Source organism: Haliotis rufescens, unplaced genomic scaffold (genome assembly GCF_023055435.1).
Source record: "Haliotis rufescens isolate VD_foot unplaced genomic scaffold, xgHalRufe1.0.p SCAF_6, whole genome shotgun sequence".
Classification (NCBI taxonomy): Eukaryota; Metazoa; Mollusca; class Gastropoda; order Lepetellida; family Haliotidae; genus Haliotis; species Haliotis rufescens.
This window is the reverse complement of record NW_025964334.1, coordinates 30853840-30873045: the sequence shown is the minus strand read 5'-3', so window position 1 is coordinate 30873045 and position 19206 is coordinate 30853840. Positions and strand designations below refer to the sequence as shown.

General features: G+C 36.7%; 1 protein-coding gene across 1 annotated transcript in view; it reads right to left on the bottom strand.

Annotated features, from left to right (window-relative positions):
- The window catches only part of LOC124117765 (cytosolic carboxypeptidase 2-like), a 104753-nt gene that overhangs the window by 11589 nt on the left and 73958 nt on the right, over positions 1-19206 (bottom strand). Inside the window, exons 31-38 of the mRNA XM_048386012.1 lie at positions 17866-17892; positions 13923-14054; positions 11372-11476; positions 6801-6854; positions 5310-5440; positions 3120-3189; positions 2294-2380; positions 886-960 (exon numbers count right to left, since the gene is read on the bottom strand). Of these exons, the coding sequence (XP_048241969.1) occupies positions 886-960; positions 2294-2380; positions 3120-3189; positions 5310-5440; positions 6801-6854; positions 11372-11476; positions 13923-14054; positions 17866-17892 (681 nt within the window). The remainder of the gene's footprint in view (positions 1-885; positions 961-2293; positions 2381-3119; positions 3190-5309; positions 5441-6800; positions 6855-11371; positions 11477-13922; positions 14055-17865; positions 17893-19206) is intronic.

Below are 19206 nucleotides of genomic sequence, written 5' to 3'. Positions count from 1 at the left end.
TTGTAGGGACCTGTCACTTACTGCTGTTGACACCTATTTAACATAAAACTGTATTCCCTACAACTTTGATTATTCATTGATCTTGTACGTGTGGTCATTTACTGATTTCACAAGACAGTTCTGTACATACTGCTTTCTGGGTTAACCTTTGCGTTTCAATTTGGAAATCCTCTCGTAACACTATTCATCAGAATCAGGAGTTCAACAACTAAATCAACTCTGGTACTTCTCCCCAGTATTGATGACATCCTCACAGAAATCATAGTAGTCAATTGTCAAAGGCAGGATAGGAAATGTCACATCTAAAAGTTGCTGAAAACTTTGAAATATAGGTTGACACTTAGGTTTTTTGCTTTCCTATACTTGCAAGGTTTGGACTTCTGACATGATCAAATACATTAGAATGGCAAAAATGAGTGAAAAAGGCTGATTTGTATAAGCAAGACTCTGACCCAAGATGAAGTTTTTACCATATCATTGCACTGTTTTGTCTGCATCTCCTAAGAAATCAGATTGGGTGAAAACCTTGCTTATTTTCCAAACAATATATAAAATCAGCCTTTATGACACATTTATAATTTATGATATACTTAATTAGTGTTGTCATAAGTCACTTACACACAATTGTTGAAATGAACAAAGTCAAGTTCTCATTGGAAAACATGTGATAACTTTCATTTTATTACGATTTCTAAAAGGTTTGCTCAATTCTTCAATTATTCAGATCCTGTTGACCAAGAAAGGCCCTTATCCTACCAAGCTGTTCTCCTAGTTTTTGATACTTCAGCTCACATGGACGTCACCTTTTAAACTGAACACTTGGAAATGAACATGATTATGAGTGATTATGGTTATGAAATATAGACATGGAACATTTGTGCTTACCCATCCTACTCTTGCGGCCATTTTTGTCCCGTTGTCCTCGGCGAGATCCACTCCTCCTGCCACGATCAAATGATCCTGGAATCAACATTATCTGTTTTAGAAGACGAACCTTACTTTTACCTAGAATTCAGTGATATCGCAGCGTGTTTACATGTCTGCAAGTCCACCTAATAATGAACAGCATCTCAATTATATGTATGGACCTGTCAAGAATATGTCTTCAGCAACCCATGCTTGCTGTAAAAGATGACTATGCTTGTCGAAGTGGAGTAACAGGATTGTGTGGTCAGGCTCGCTGACTTGGTTAATGCATATCATCGTGTCGCAACTGCATGGATCGATGCTCATGATGTCAATCACTGGACTGTCTGGTCCAGACTTGATTATTTACAGACCGCCATCATATAGCTGGAATATTGCTGAGTGCAGCGTTAAACAACAACCAACCAACGATTATAGGTATGTCAATGAGTTGAATGAATAGGCACAGCACTGCCATACTCTGCTCAGTTTGTTGTTCTACGCCATACTCAGCAATATTACAGCCACATGACAGCAGTCTTAAAATAATCAAATCTGGACAAGACACGACAATCTAGTGATTGATATTATGATCAACGATCCACTCCGTTGGGGTACAATGACATGCAATCAACCAAATCACTGAGCCTAACCACAAGTATCATGCAAGCATAGGTTGCTGAGGACCAGTTCTAACCGGGAACCCCCACAAGGTACCAGCTTAGTAAATCATTGCTAAGTAGGATTTCTCTTGACTCAAAATTCTATTCAAGGATGTCAACATTTTCACAAGTGGGGTGTGTGTGTGCTTGTTTTAAGTTTTCTTTATTTCTGAACTTCAGCAGAATTGGTACTGATGAACATAACGGATTAATTATGTCTGACCGACGATTTTCAAATTGACATTGTTTTTTTTATGTTACAGATTAGGGCTGGGATGGGTAACTCTGGTACTCGGGTCGGATGGGTCATGAGTAGGACCCGGGTATCCACAGTACTACCTGGACCCGTGGTTAGTCATGTGATATATTATTCAATGACAAAAACTCACGGTAGCTCAGTGGTTACACTTCAAGTCGATAATGTTCACATTTCTTTCTGACGATGCACACATTCCTTTTGACGCATATGTTTGACTAAAGATAAAGCTTCCGTCAACTTCAGTGTACGCATGATCTCATCGTTTGATACATGTACATGTTTTTGCCAGGGCTGCGGTAAAACAATTCCCAATTGTACATCTTGTTCCCACCTCTTGAGACCTACAGTGGGTGCCTGGATAGGGTCGGGTAATAGGGAGTTGAGTACCCGGGTAGTAAATTTGGACTCGTCCTAGCCCTATTACAAATATCTTCTTGAGTAACACAGATGTTAGAACAATGCATACCTTCTGTATCTACATCCTCTCTGTCTTCTTGGTATGTGTCGTAGTTGACAAACGTTGCTGACGGGATGCGAGCTCGGGGTCGATCACCTAGGAAACGATCACATACACCTGTACTGTCATATGAACACCTATACTCGCATGTGAATACTTGTGTTGTCATGAGAACACATGTATATTGTCATGAAAACACCAATACTGGCATGCAGACACCTGTAATGTCAAATGAACATCTGTATTGTCATGGGATTTACTGTACCAGTAACATATTTCCAGGACAAGCTAAACATAAAATAAGAGGCCCCCCTCCCCAGAATATCAAATGGTCAGCCTCACACTAGCCAGACACTAACTGATCAATTATTACAAGAATAGTCTCTTGCTTTTTCTTGCATCTTTTTTGTTCTTATCATTCTGAAATAGTGTGGAAGGGAAGAGGAAACTTTTAACTATTTTCAATTGATGTCTGGTTGTGTGAGTGAGTTGTGTTTAATGCCGCTTTTAACAGAATTACAGTTATATTGCGGCGTGTCAGCTTAATGTGGGAGGAAATCCCAAAGTGATGCAGGTCTCAGACGTTTACCACTTAGATGAAACCCACGAGCACGGGTATGGTGCTGACAAACCTAGAAACATAATCAGGGCGAACCGGGATTCGTACCCACAATCATAGGTTTCTGGCTCACCCAAGGGACGCAACTCTGCACAGCGAATGGCGGCGCCTTAGACGACTGGGCCACCCGTGCCCCCTGTCTGGTTGTGACTTTGGGTTCCAATTGGTTTACATGTACACATAAACTTCTGACCTGCTGTAGCAAATGTCTCTCACCTTTTCTGGCATCAGTGTTCTTCTCATCAAAAGGGTTCGGATGCTGTTTGATGAGATTACTCTTGTCAACCTAAAACAGTATAGGAGATGGTGATGTATTTACAAACAGGGATTTACCGGTATCTAGGATTTCAAACAAAGTGCCCTTGGCATGCAAATAATGACAATATCATTATTTTGTGTAAGTCCTTACATTCTGAACTTCAAGAATTATTAAAATGGCATTCAATGCAATAATGTAAAAGTAAGTATTAAAGCTTTTCCCTCCTTATTGGATCTGTTACCAGTGAAGTATAAGTTATCCTACAAAGCCATATCAAACCAGTGAGTTAAAACTATATCAAAATGAATTGGGTAATTTTCATTTGAGAATTATTTGGACATTTACTCTCTATGTATAGGTTAGACCATGAGGACCCAGTGTCTAATCGTTGAAATGATTTAAGTAACCATTTCAAGAATGACACTTGGGTCCGAGTAGTCTATCATACTAAACCATGTCCAACATTTATAGCACCTGAAATGCTTAAAAAATATTGTTTTGTTAAAGGTATTTTGAAAGATATTCGGGAACTCTATGCTCAACTGTGAGAACACTGTGTGTTGGCCATGCGTGAAGCATGTGAAATATGTCCCCCGTGCCTTTCATATGTGCACCCTCGCACTTTGCCGATTTGGGTTATGAAATGCATGTCCCGGGGCAAGTATGCCATTCATTTTGGACCAACTCGAGTACATTTATCAATCACCTAAATATTACTTGCCCACATTGATGGGCCTATTATGAGCAAACATAGCCCTGGTTAAGATAATAGTAATTTCTTTTCTATCTGTTCGTTTCTTTGAGTGAGTTTAATTTAAAGTCACATCAGCAATATTTCAGCCATATCGTGACTCGTTTCTTTGAATGAAAGCTACCAAATCACAAGTACTGTACAAATACTAGAAAGCATACTAGTAACATACTGTATAAAAACTCCATAAAACATATTTCGTAGTTCATAAACGGAAAAGCAATTACCGTATATGACCGCGGATAAGCCGACCCCGTAGATAAGCCGAGGTGTTAACTTGACCATTGAAATACGAAAGAAAATGATATGACCCGCATATAAGCCGAACCAGGAAGTGAAAGGCAAAAAACACTGCGAAGTCGGACTGCCAGACATGTGCCGGTACTCGCAGATATTCAATAATATAAGATGAAAAACGTTGTAATTATATTGAAAATGTCATTATTATTTCTAATGAAGATTTAACAAACCAGTCATCCACTTTCATAATGTGGGAAGCTGTTTCTCTTTTATTTTTTTAATCTCATTTTGATCGTTTTTGTTGCAATCAACAATGAAGCGCCATTTTGTGAATCGGTGTATATAGAATTATGAACCCATGAGAAAATGTACCAACAAATGTTAGTGCCGTCTTTTCTTTCCTCCAATTTCTAACTTGCCTTTCGTTAATATCAAACTGTCGTGCAGCCGCACTGTTGTTCATTGACTCAGCAACAGCGACGACTCGCAGTTTGAATGCAGCATCGTAAGCGTGGCGTTTTTGTTTTGAACTCATGATGAGATTGCCAGTCAATAAAAATATTCCAACTTTTATACACCTATGCAGTAACTCACCAATTTGCTTCAATTCAACTTCGAACATTGCCGCCACTATTGGATGTTAATCCAATTGAATTAAATAAACTATGAACAAATTAAATGACCATCACTTACTCACAGGCTTCTCAAGTTTATTAAACTAATCTCTCGAAAACAAAGCCCCAACACGATCGCTAAGCACCCACAACTTGAAAGTGTTTGTGTAAACAACATAACAATACCAATCGGCCCGTTTTTACCAGTGCTCATTTCCTTGTGTAGCGGTAGTCCTGATGTAAGAAAATATTTAGCTGTTAATTTCATACAATTTCTCCTATGACGCCGTGGCAGAAGACCTTCCGTGCGGATTCGTGTTTGAACGTTTTTCATGAAATTGTTCTATCATCAAGAAAAATGATAGGGAAAAAAAAGAAGTTCCGTCATTGCCAAGTGGTGTTTAACTAACAAATCAGTTAGACCACGGACAAAGACAAAGGAGCCATGGCATAAGTCTTGATAAATCCCTGATACATCATATTATAATGGAGATCTACTATGCTAGAAAATCAAGGAGGTGCTCCTCCAGACTGCAACCCACTTTCTGTAGCATGTCCTGCTGTCGTTGTTGTGCTGCTGAAACCTCCACCAGGTGGCGTGGCATCTGCCGCCTATCCTGCGGGGGCACGTTACCCTGGCGGGACTTGAGATAGTCCTCCACTGTCACCTCAGCTGTAACATGTACAACATCAGCATCTATACAGTCTGAACTACATCACACACAGTCCTACATCTTGTGAGGATGCCGTGGAAACACACATCTTTCCACACACATAACATTTCTGACATCCTGCACCTGTTACAAATGCAGTCTACAACTTTAGCCACTTATCCCAGTTCCAGATCTAGTCAAATTTGTTTCAGTCTTGTAAGCTTAGCAAATACATCCATATATTAACATCTGAAGAATGTCAAGTGACAAGTTCGAGCTAGTTTTTGGGACCATGTTGGGCAAATGTGAGTACTGATTTGACTTAAACGTAAGTGCCCATCATTTCAACATGGAACAAATCTCCAGAGCTCTAGTTAAGCTGTGTATTTACTTAAAATATGCACAATAAATAATCATAACTCAATTAATTTGATTTGTCTGCGTAGAAATACCCAAACCTTTAATAAACCCAACAGCATTTTCAGATTGTGTACCTGTCTCGGTAACGTATCGTTATTTACTGATTGAATACAGGCATCACATATACACATACTCTACTGCAGTGAAATACTGCAACAAAGGGCTATATCTCACTTATTGTAACTTAGATATGGAGAGATGCAAATTAGAGGTCACCTGAAACAGCATTTTAAGCAGAATGTTTAAAACATGTTTGCCCAATGTTTTAAAAATACCCAATAGACTGGACCCGAATGAGTAAAAATATGTTGAATATTCAAAGAAAACTATCAAGACCCACAGTTAATGATAACATGTGAGTAAATACTCAAGGGCTAAAAGGTTTATCTGGAGATCTGGAGCCCTGCATCCCCCCTACCCCCACCCCAATCACCCATAAAGTACCAATGGTATTAACAATTTTCTTCTTCATTGACATATTTATACAATTCTCAATAGCATATTTATGTAACTTCCTTGAAACTAATCATCATTTTCTTGACATTGCAATCTTTATTGTATATAACTTCTGTGACTGAATATATCTTATTTCATGATAAGTGAAAACCATCTTCCTCACCACTTCTCTCACAAACATAACCGTATTCAATGAGTTTGACAGTTAGTAATCACATCTATCAAAGTAACGACAATTATTACTAAAATATATGAAGAACTTAAACACATTTAGAGAAAATAATAGAAAGGATTTTAAGAGACAAAAACCTTAAGCTTTAAATTTAAACGGAACTCCTAAAATAAAATAAAATAAAATAATCTATCAATTCTATCATCAAACTTAGGCTATAACGTTCAATCTGAAAAATGAATATCCATTATATAGAAGCTGACATCAGTTAGTAGGAGAATAGTATATTTGTTAGTCTGGGAGATGGGCCAGGAATTTAGTGTAAGTCTTACGCTCATCTGTACTCCTCCGAGAGAATAACTTCCATATCTTAAAGTAGGAATTGCCTAGAACAGTGTAAAACAAAACATGGCTGCAACAACAAAATGTGTGACAAACAAACAAAATGCTGAGATCTTCTGCATAATGAAAATATTCAAATTTTAACTTTTAATTACATTTTTGGGTGAAGTGTGAACTTCTGGTTTTGAAATTCATTCTGAAGTGAATTCTGATTGAAAAATTGTACCATCCTTATATGCAGATGAATATTTAAAAATGATTCAGTTAATTCATTCAACTTTGATGGATTTGAAAATTAGTCATAAAATGATAAGAGGCAGAAAACCTCATGTGCATGTTAAACACAAAAAGTGTAAATATTGTTAACAATTTTAATACACATAATTATGTATGAATCACCTGCTACATCTAATAAATGTTTATTTGAAAAAATACACACTAAAAATAGAAACATTTACTAAGACACTGAATTCATATGTCAATGTGTGAATCCTGTAGAGCTCTAAAGCAATATGCTTTGTTAACTTTATTAGTAAAACTTGAAGTATAAGAATGAAAATAATATTTGGTCAATGTAAAATGTAAACCAAACTGTTACAAAAGCCATTGTTACCATTAGACAGAATCACTACACAAAAGTTTTCCATACAGATGGATTTGTTCCATTCCCATCTCATGGATAAAATGGATAAACAGGGGCGTGTTGCAAGCCACGAATCGCTCATCCTGGGGTCTGCAACAGTTCAAAGCACTTGCGCACTCTTCCAAAATGGTGGCACAACTACCGCTTGGTTGGCTTGATGTAAATGAAGACCGTAATAGAAGAGGCTCGAAGACGAGCTGATAAATGTATGACTACTTTAAAGATGTGGAGCAGACTGAGGATGATGGAGTGTTAGCTGTCTTTGCTCATTTCCTCGTTGATCCAGTCAAGAATTTCTTTCGACCTCAGCCAGGGATTGTTTTGCTTGCAAGCAGCTGAAAGTTAGCTCATTTTTGTAAGGTGAATCGCTGTACATCGCTTGCAAGTTATTCGCCCTTTGCAACACACCCCAGGGTTCACTCTAGGAATTTTCTGAAATGGGCCCTTTATGTGAAAATTTCAAATATTCCAGAGGTACGCCCATACAGCACAATGTTAAAATGTACAGAGGGGGGGGGGGGGGGTGTGTGTGCGGGGTGCGCACGCCCCCTTTTTATTTCTGTATAAATTACCACCAAAGACAATAAATAGATCTTAATTGTGCACCCCCCTTTTCAAAAAAGCTGTATCCGCCCATGCATAGTATTTGAAAATGTGGGCCTTTTTTCAAATTTAGGGGCTTAAAGCACAAGGTCCCACCCTAGAATTATCCCTGGATAAATCTTCTCATCTTATTATCATTCTGGTATTCTGTGTGAGTATGATCTATGCTGCTTTCAACAATACTTAAGTTATATCATGATGTGTCAGCTTGAGTTAGGAGGATGAGGTATTCATATATATATATATTGACAATCTCAAGAACATTAATTCAGGGTTTCATTGATCCAATATTAAACTGATGACTGGTAGAGTGAGTGAGTAAATGAGTTTCAGTCATATCACAGCCTGTGAACCAAGGGGAAAGCCTGAAGTTATGCAGGTCTTAGACATTTACCACTTTGATAAAACCCATGGGTATGATGTTGACAAGCCTAGCAACAGAATTAGGACAAGTCTGGGTTTTGACCCACGATCCGGCTTCTGGCATGAATAAGGGACACAACTCTGCAATGCTAATTGCAGCGCCTTGGATGACTTGGCCACCCAAACCCCATTTTATTCTGGAGTAATCCTGGTCATCCATTATAGTAAGGTGATCAAAGGTAGAGTTAAATGCTAGATGAGCATAAGGTTGTAACATCACAAAGTATCTCCATTCTTGTCGAAATATGACACCATAAATCCTTGAACATGTCCCATTGGTTTATATATTTCGGAAGGTCCTTAAACCCAGCATTACTTCTGGGCAAGCCATTATTTCGTTCAGAGTGGCCATGCCATCAGAATTTGAAATATAATTGTGTTTATGCAAAAGTTTTGTATCAATATATAATTTCCTGTGCCTGCACATTGCTGTATAAGTGGAATAATCTTGAACACAATGTTAAACCCCATTTCACCTCACCTCCATACTACAAGACTGATGGTTCAGAAAGGTGAATGACCAATATCAATGATTGCTCAGGAGTGGGATTATCTCCCCTTAGTACCTGAAAGATTTCTAAGCAACACAAAATCATCTATTCCAAGAGATTGTAAAAGCATCAGGCCGTGAAATTTGTCTTTACTTTAAGGTTTATATGCTGTCTTATACTGAACTCCTTAAAAGCGTTATTATTTGACAAACTGTGTATAACAACATTAAACGAAATCACAGGCTTGATACAGGCCTAGGCTTACCAATCATTCAGATGACATTTTCAAGGCATGTGATTCTTTTTAATTGCTTATTTCACATAAAATGTTTCTTTTAAAGTGTTAAACTTCAGATTAGATCATATTCAAAGCCATTTATCCAATGTTCAAGTTATTTTCTTGTGTTGTTGTCCCCAAACATCTACTCTATGGCTTTTCAGACTGTGTGAATGTAAAATATGTTAAATTTTAGATATTGATCAGATTTTAGAAGAAATAAAAGAAATATTAATAACTATTCAGATGCTGTTAATACTACAATTCTACTACATGTATGTGGGTTAATGTACATTTGAGTGATTTTCTGTGATAAGGCTTAAATTGTTGAAAAAATATAATATGAAACAGTTTAAATGTGTAGAACACATTTTCAGAAATCTCACAAACAAGCTAGATCCAAAATACCACATAGAACAAACCTAGTTAATCCAGACCTTATTTCTCTGGTAAATATTCCCATGGGACAGGAATTTGGTATTACCAGGAAAACTAAAGCACTAAATCATTAGGCAACAACAAACTGATATTTGTCTTTTTTTAATAAATTTTCAAAAGTAAAGGTAAGGAGAATGACCCAAAATAATCTTTACTTATCTTGAAGATAGAGAAATTTCAAAGTTCTCATGGATTACCAAAGGTTAGAAATCAACGATTTTAGATGTTAGGATTTGATTCTTTTAAGCCTTTGGAGAAAATTTGTAATGATCTATCTTTTCTTTACCCATTGCTTTATCAGCAGTATTTTCATAAGGTAGGTACTTCATGATCTGAAAATCCCTGTAGGAACAAATTTGTGGCCTTAAAAACAAATATTTACTACCCTGCAATCCTAAGACACAGCCTTGACCCAAGAGTGACAATCTTTTACAATAAATATGGGACGGCTCATGGACTGCATCACAATTTATGTTAGACTGGTCCACTGAATTGAACCTTCCTGGTGTCATAAGCTATTGAGAGAAAACTCCTTGCAATAATCACATAATCCCCTCACTTATCTGCTGGATCAATCTCACTAAAATCAGATCTTAGTTCTCGCTATTGCTAAACAAAGATCTGAGGAGAAAGCTGCTTTCTAATTGGCTGATGTCGACTTCTTGTTAGTCGTTTCAGTCGATGGTCAAATTCGCAAAAGGTCGTTCTGACGTGACCCGTAATGGGATATCCTCAGATCTTTGTTTAGCGGCAGCGAGAACTTAGATTTGATTTTAATGACATTGCTGCTGGACAAAAATGGTAAATCACACATTTCAGGGTGTTCACGGTCTGGATTAATAAGGTTTCAGTGTTCATGCCTGAGGCAGTGGCCCCATTAGGTTAGTCGATGTAATGTTATAAGTCCTGACAGCTTGTTAGCTGCTGACTAGATACCCATATATATTGACAACATCAGGAGAATTCATTCAGGCCAACACAAAAAAGATGTACTGATAAAGAAAAATCATTTTAGTTGTCAACACCCAAGTGAATATCCAGTCAGTATAACCAGTTCATTACTTGGATCATGAACAGGGATTTCCAAGCCTCATAAGGTCATCATGACTCCTTGTGAATTAAATGTTTATATTAGAAAATAATATCCTGAATAAAATGCATAAATTACAGAAGCAATCAGAATTTTGATTGAAAATTTTCATAACAATTAAATGGTGTCAAATACGCAGGTTTGTTCATGGAACAGAGTAGTCCAATTGCTAATGGTGGAGGAAAGTGTTTTTGAAAAAAACCTTTATTTTTCTGCTCAATTCTGCCTTATTAATACGTGTATAAAGTAATATTTTTATTATATATCCCATCCTCAAACTACAGGAACCCATCCCTGTAAATCTATGATCCAAGTAATAAAAAAAAGGTTATCTTATTATAATGATTGTCTCTATGGAAATACCAAAAGAACAGCTCACAGAAATGGTTAAAAAACAGCTACAGAACACTATTACCATTCAATAAATCAAACAGCCATGTTATTATAAGAAATGAACTAAAAACAATTTCAGGTCACAGATGCTACAGAATGTAATTGAGGTTAAGGACTGTAGTAAAAGTGTTTAATAAAGATGAAAACTTAATCCCATGTTGACAGGTCAAGGATGAGGGTCAAGGTCAAGAGGTCAAGGCTACCTGAAGGAGGTTCAGATGAAGGTGCCAGGTCCTTATCTTGCTGTTGCTTATCCCTGATTTTCCTAAGTTTACCACCTCGAAGGTCTTTTTTCACCCCGTCGTGAGCTATATGACAGGTGAAATTGTGGACAATAAAAAAACAACTCATTGAAAGAAAGCAGATCTTAATACATGTACCGGGGTATTGTAATGATGTAAAGATCACATTTAATAAATTGATTTTTTGCTCCTTATTTTGGTTTCATTTGCCTTGTGTCCAGACAGTCTTTTCACAACATATGCCATTGGCCCATGAGACAAATGTTTGTCACATTTCTGTCCATGCTGTAAATAGCTGACTGAATTGAAACATTTTTGATATTGCTAAAAAAATTGGACATCTGTATAGTTTTGGATAAAAAAAAACCTGACATTCTTTCAATCTTTATTGCCAATGAGAGCAAAAATATAGCAAGTTTTACAATTCCGAATTTCCATGTTTTATTTATCACTGACTGGGCAGCATGATCAAATGCATTTGGTCTTCTGAAAAGATTTCAAAATTACTCAACACAAAAAGATATAGATCAACACTCTTTCACTTCAAGTTCAAAAGTTTAATCTTCTTTTGTGGAACACAAACATTGCAAGCAACAAACTGGCTTCATATAATCAGACAATTCTAGAAAACAATATGGAAGCTATATTTAAAAAAATTAGTTTTCATATGACTATGAACATATTTAGGAGATATTGTTATCGTGCTGTGAACATGAAACAGAATTCAAATACTTATTCAAATATATTCTTCTAAAAACATGTGTGAATATAACTCTCCACCATGATCTATTACAACAATATAATCACAAACAAACATAATGAACAGCTGAAATACCTAGTTAAAAAACAAACAAAAAGGAAACAAAACCATAAGAAAAAACAAACCCCAAACAACAACACATGACCTGCAACAAAATATAGCACAATACAATTCACAAGAAAAAAAAGCAATTAAACAAAAAACAAAGAAAGAAGGACAATATTTCACCTTATTCAGTATTAAGTCTATGTCTAAAAATAATAAAAAAACATTGTTAGATAACAAACTACCACTCAAACTACAAAAAACCCGTGAAAACACAAGCAGGCAAAGCGTGCAAGCCTAACATGACACCAAAGCTCCCTACACCATTCCAAAACCATAAGCGTCTTATATAAATGTAGATGCTGTGCAGGACAGGAAGTGCTTCAGAGCTTGTTTGAACATCACATAATTACCTGCATTTAATCAGGGTTCAGATTTGACATGTATGCAATAAATGCATTAACTAATATGCTACTTAATGTAAAGGATAGACTGTCTGTGAATCAAAACATGATTTGATGAAGCTTGAGTGAAACAAACAAAATTTTACAGTTAAGTAAAACTTAATTCTAAAATTAAAAGTTGAGGTATGAACCTAAGGGCACCTTTATACCATTGGAAATATTAAATCTTTAAGTTTAATAAAAGTTTGAAGTGTTTTTACATCTGAAACTTATTGGCCATGTACATTCAGCTGACCGGTCATTTTGATTTTTCTCCTGGCATGATCCTGACTGGCATGAACATGGCTAAAATGACCTTAAACGAATGATTTTTCAAAACTCAAGATAACATGTAACTTCGAGCCAATATGTGACCCAAGAGAACTATTTTCCCCCTAATAAAATCATCTTGGGTCAGGGACCTGTGCATCATCCAAAGGCAAGAGAGTTAACTGACTTTAATGTCCAGTTTCCACCCTTGTCGAACTTGGCTGGTATTATGGAGTTACATTTTGGCTGGACCAACGAGTCTATGTATAGTCCAATCGAAATCAAAATCAGGTTCGTAAATTGTCATGCAGATTTCGGTTGAATGCAGGATTTGCAAAGCATGTGCACCGCCAACTTGTTGTCAACAGATATTTTCCAAATCTTTTCACGTTTTTAATCAAGGTGCTCAGATGTTTTAATGCACTTCATGATTTAAGACCCATTTTATCACATTATAGATTTTGATTATCGATCAAATCATCTTGACTTGGCGGGACTATTTTGTTTGAAGCAAATGCATGTGATACGAGAGGTGGAATCTGATTGGTCCATAGGAGACGCTGAGAAGGGCCATAACTCATAATAGCTTGTAAAAAGCCAATAGGAAACTGGACGTTTAAAGTCAGTTTGGTTTCTTGCCTCGGGCAGATGGGACCTGTGATGTTCAAATATTTGAAACAATTTTCCAGAAATTCATAAATTTCTAAACCTTTTGCTAATTTCTTAACCTATGCAGAACTGTGTAAAAAAGGCCCTTATCACAATGCATTCTATAAGTTCAAACAAAATGGCCTCCAAAGATAAAGCAAAAAAATCGGGTAAAAATCAATAAAACACATCTTCCCAACAAACATTAATTACATACATGCCAAACCCTGCACAACAGTGACCAACCATGACCAACTATTCAACAAAAAATGTGAAGTTCACACAAACCAACAGCCCACTTTCTCAAACAAACTGTGGTTAACTGGTGAGGGACAAAATGGTTTACCTCCTGTCCCTTGCAACTGATGTGCAACGTACTGGGCCGCGAAAGTTTGCTCATGATGCGGACACAGCCCCTCCAGACTGAAGGGGAGGTTGCCGGGGATGTGTTTGTTGCCAGAATAGCGGAAATGAGGAACTGTCAAAGAACAGACTGGCACACTCAGAGCTACGAAGGGCAAGGTCAGACAGAGAATGGGGAGATAACTCTATCACTACCTTCTGTCACATTTGAGAGTTGTTTCCCCATTAGCAATAATTTTCTTCAAATGTATGGAAATAACTTCCTTATGTTTTATTTAGGTTCTAGAAATAACAACTCGAAAATTCAATTAAAGGAAGGTTACTCATTATTACCTAAAGCCATAATAAATTATTAGATTTTCATCCCTGCCTGACTAACATCATTTTATTTTCAAGGACCTAATATAAACAAGTGCATTCCCTCCATGTACGTCATCATAGTCATGCCAAACATTCATTCTTACTGTGAAACACATCTGTCAACAGATAATTTCCAGTTTGTTTAAATATAAAAAATAAAATGCCTCCCTCACTTCAGAAACATTTTGCTGAAAATCTAACAATTTATTTATTGTGGCCTTATCAATAAGCAATAGAATGGTAGCTTCAGAAGGTAGCAGATAAACGCTTAAACAGGTACATGGATATGTAACAGTGTACTGAAAAGCAAAATGATTTAACCATATGAGAGTTCTTGTTCAGCATTTGAGGATATTTGTCCTGCAGCTCGTCATCTGAACAAGTATGTTTCGAGGTAGTCATTTTCTTGTTTACTTTATAAGTATATAAATTGAACCAGAACCTATAATATGTAAAGTATATTCAAATATATCAAGCGGTTGGTCCCCAAGGACATTCAACTACATAAAACAAATAACATCTACATTGCATAGATTAATGAAGTCATCATTTCAAATAGCTATTATGTCATAGACAAGAGAGAAGACTTCAATTGAGTGTATTTATTGACATTACATCATATTTGATGTAGTTTCTACAGCAGTACGTTGAATTTTATGTTCATTATATCTTTCATCACTCTTTTGGATATATTATCACACAATAATCATGACAGATAGATTTATTATTGAATACATGTATTAGGGTGGGACGGTTGACTCGTGTACGTGGGTCAGGTGGGTACAGAGTAGAACCCGGGTACCCACTGAACTACCGAACCCGGGTACCCACTGGACTATCAGACTCGTGGTTAGTTACAACATAACAATATAAATATTTTGGTTTTAATGATTTTATTACAGGGTACACATGGTTATTACCTATCGTGAAGACGTCCGATTTTCGAACGCAAATCACCTAATTTCGTTAATCTGACATACTCGTTAATCCAACACAATCAAATGCAACCAACAATGTCGGATTAACGAGACTTGACTGTATATTGTTTAATGACAAAAATTATCTAGAACTCTATGGTTATGCTACAAGTCACGAATGTTCGCATTTCTTTCTGACTATGCACCCATTCCTTCTGACTTTTCATATTTTTGAATAAAGATATAACTCAAGTCAACTTCAGTGTATGCATGACCAGATTATTTAGTACACATACCTAAATACGTTTTGCCAGGGGTATGGTAAAAAAATTCCCAGTTAGTAAATTTGGACTCGTCCCAGCCCTAACATGTATGTCCTACCTGTGGTTTAGTTTGAAATATGAAAATTATATATCACCAGAATTATGACAGTTCACAGACTGAAACTATATGAGATTTCGGGTTACTAACAATGAACAAAAATGGGCAGTTCCCATTGGAGAATAATTACGGCCATACACTGTACTTCACATGCTGTCATTTCAGAGCCCATTGGCACCTACGCCAAAATGAATGTACAATCTGGGGAACATTTGTGTTTGTTTTTCTCTCTTTTTTGTTCAGATGGAAATATCCTAAACTGGGACAATGGTACTAAAAGAAAGAAGCCTAATCATTATAGAACACTGACACTTGATTGGCTCAAAACCACACACATCCTTCATTCTGACCGTACAGTCATAGTTCACTCAGGGCGCAGATAACTCAACCTCCTATGGAGGCTTTGTCTATTTACAATGGAGAGAAATACCAAATCGGAGTGAGACATCTGACTTAAATGTAATTGAATTTTCTTCAGTGTAATAATTATACATTAAACCATTAAACATGAGTGAGTGAGTGAGTGAGTATGGATTTACGCCGCTTTTAGCAATATTCCAGCAATATCACGGCGGGGGACACCAGAAATGGGCTTCACACATTGTGCCCATGTCGGGAATCGAACCCGGGTCTTCGGCGTGACGAGCGAACGCTTTAACCACTAGGCTACCCGACTGCCCCCCATTAAACATGAATAGAGTCCCAGTTCCTGACAGGAGCAAAAGCATGAAGAGCTGTCACTATTGACCATTTCTTATGACTGATAACTAAAGTGTCAATGAAATGGTACTTTCAAAAAAGCCAAAAGCCAAAAGAGCTTCTGCACTATTGACTATGTGAAGTGAAAAGAAGAAAACTAAAATTTCAAAACCCAATCAGAATATAAAGACTTCCACCACCAAAAGAAGAGAACATTTACAAAACCTCCTGGAGCTGTAGGTCAGCTGATAGTCAGAGATACAACGAAAAATATCCAACACCTCTTAAAATAAGGAAAAGAACTAAAGAGAAAAAAATTATACAATAGGAGAAAATGTTTTTTCATACTTCGGTATCAGATGAGTACTTTTGCACTGATCTGTCTGAATGTTCTATTACAGCTTTTGTTCAGATTTGATAAGAGTGAACATGTGTATTTTCTAAAATGATGATACTATATTTCTCAAAATTTATTTTTCATTTATTGCACACTATTTACTTGGATTTAATAGTGGGTAACCAACTTTCCATACATTTAGAACAAACATTTGTTTAAGTTTCTCATCACTGTGATAAGAGACTAATATTATTATAAACAAAAAGAAATTTGCGACTCAGGTAGTGATTATCTTGTTAATGCTGACATACTACAAAGACCATGTCTATGACGTGAAGGCTAACATGAAGACTGACATGGTATCTCATTATTGATACATCACAGGTTTGTATACACAACATCCCTCCATCACCAGTGAATACATAGAGCCTTTGCAATAAGTTGCTATTGTTAACCACTGAATTAGATGAAGTCTGGTTCCAGTGAGCAGGAGACCACATAACATCACACAAATGGCAATAATTCTCATGTAACATGGATTGAGGCCACGTATTGCTTCAAAATCAGGAAATGGTGTGGTTCACGCAAAGTTCAGAGTAGAGCTCATTTGACTTCCATGACTTATAAACAGCATCCTTTCATTCGCACACACATCACTACTAAGGGTGTGTGGTATTATCGGTATATCGGTAAATTGAGGTTCTTTCTTTCCACGATACGTATCACAATATCATTTTTTCATGCTCTATACATCAGGTGATGTCAAATAGCGATTTTTTAATGTTATTTTCTTGCCAAATGCCTCCGCTGCCCCGCAGCACTACGGGCCCCAGGACGGATGCATATTTATTGACTGAGTAAACATCATGTTGTGCCAGCATCTTGTTTTGTTCCATTTATGAACTTCAATTCATACCTCAATGTATCAGACTGCTGCTGAATTCAAAATTTATAATTATATGATACATCATGATACGTACCGCAAAACGGCCTTGTTCATCGCAAAATATTGTGAAACACTTTAAGCCTCCAATACCCATCCCTAGTCACTACTACACTGCATAGTGGCCATATGTATTCATGGGTTATGGACAAACGTAGTGTATACATACCCATGTATTGACGATAATCCTATCTAAGAAGGAAATAATTGAGATAAAAGACTGTTATTGTCAAGATAAAGATGCTATGATGTTGGTCAAGAAGAAAGTGACCAGTGGTCAACAAAATACCTCTCTTGGGATCCAGTTTCACAAAAACTGTGAGTGAAAATGTAAAGTGAAATTAGTTTCAGTGCATATTCAATGAGGCCAGGAGGAGGCATATTCTATCTGAAAATATCTGAGTAAGTGAGTGAGTTGGGTTTTATGCCACTTTGGACAGTATTCCAGACCAGGATTTGACACATTGTAACCATAAAAGGAATCCTGGGTCTTCAGTAGGTCTTTCTTTTACCATTAGGCAATCTAACTCTACATTCTGTGACAGGATGTTCATTATGCTGCTTTCAGCAATATTACATCCTTATCACCATGCCAGGCCAAACATTATCTGGCCTCAAACAAGCATGTCACTTTATAGCTGTGACCAAGCACAGGCATGCAAGTTTCAAACACAAATGTCCTTAAATGTTATTGAAGAACACAAACATTGTCAAGAAATATGTTACAAAATTAGAGGCTTAATAATTGGAATCCATACTTTACAGTTTTTAAATCTGTCATTATTTATCAGTGTTTATAAATATGTTTTATTTCAACTCATTACAATAAGGCAGGAAGAAGAAAGAAAAGAAGTCACTACTATTTGTGTGCATGGAACATATTGTCATGGTTAGGGAGGCAGAACTCATCAAGTTAGTTCAATATGTGCTTTTTCCTTGTCTTTCTAGAACTACAAATGACACAAAAGGCAACTATTTTCCAAAACGTTACACTCTCCGAGATGATAAGAACCAATGTGATGTCATTCAATTGTTCCCTTGACAGGGAAGTGATAACAACTAATGTTATAACATCATACTGTTCCCATGACAGGGAAGTGATAACAACTAATGTTATAACATCATACTGTTCCCTTGACAGGGAAGTGATAACAACTAATGTTATAACATCATACTGTTCCATGACAGGAAGGATAACAACTAATGTTATTTCATCCTATTGTTCCCATGACAATGATAACAACTAATGTTATGTAATCCTATTGTCTCCATTACAGGGAAATGATGACAACTGATGTTATGTCATCCTATTGTTCCCATGACAATGATAACAGCTGATGTTATGTCATCCTGTTGTTCCATGGCAATGATAACAACTAATGTCCTGTTATCCTATTGTTCCCATGACAGGAAGGATAACAACTGATGTTATGTCATCCTATTGTTCCCATGACAGGAAGGATAACAACTAATGTTATGTCATCCTATTGTTCCCATGACAATGATAATATCTAATGTTATGTCATCCTATTGTTCCCATGACAGGGCAGTGATAACAACTAATGTTATGTCATCCTATTGTTCCCATGACAGAAAGGATAACAACTAATGGTATGTCATCCTATTGTTC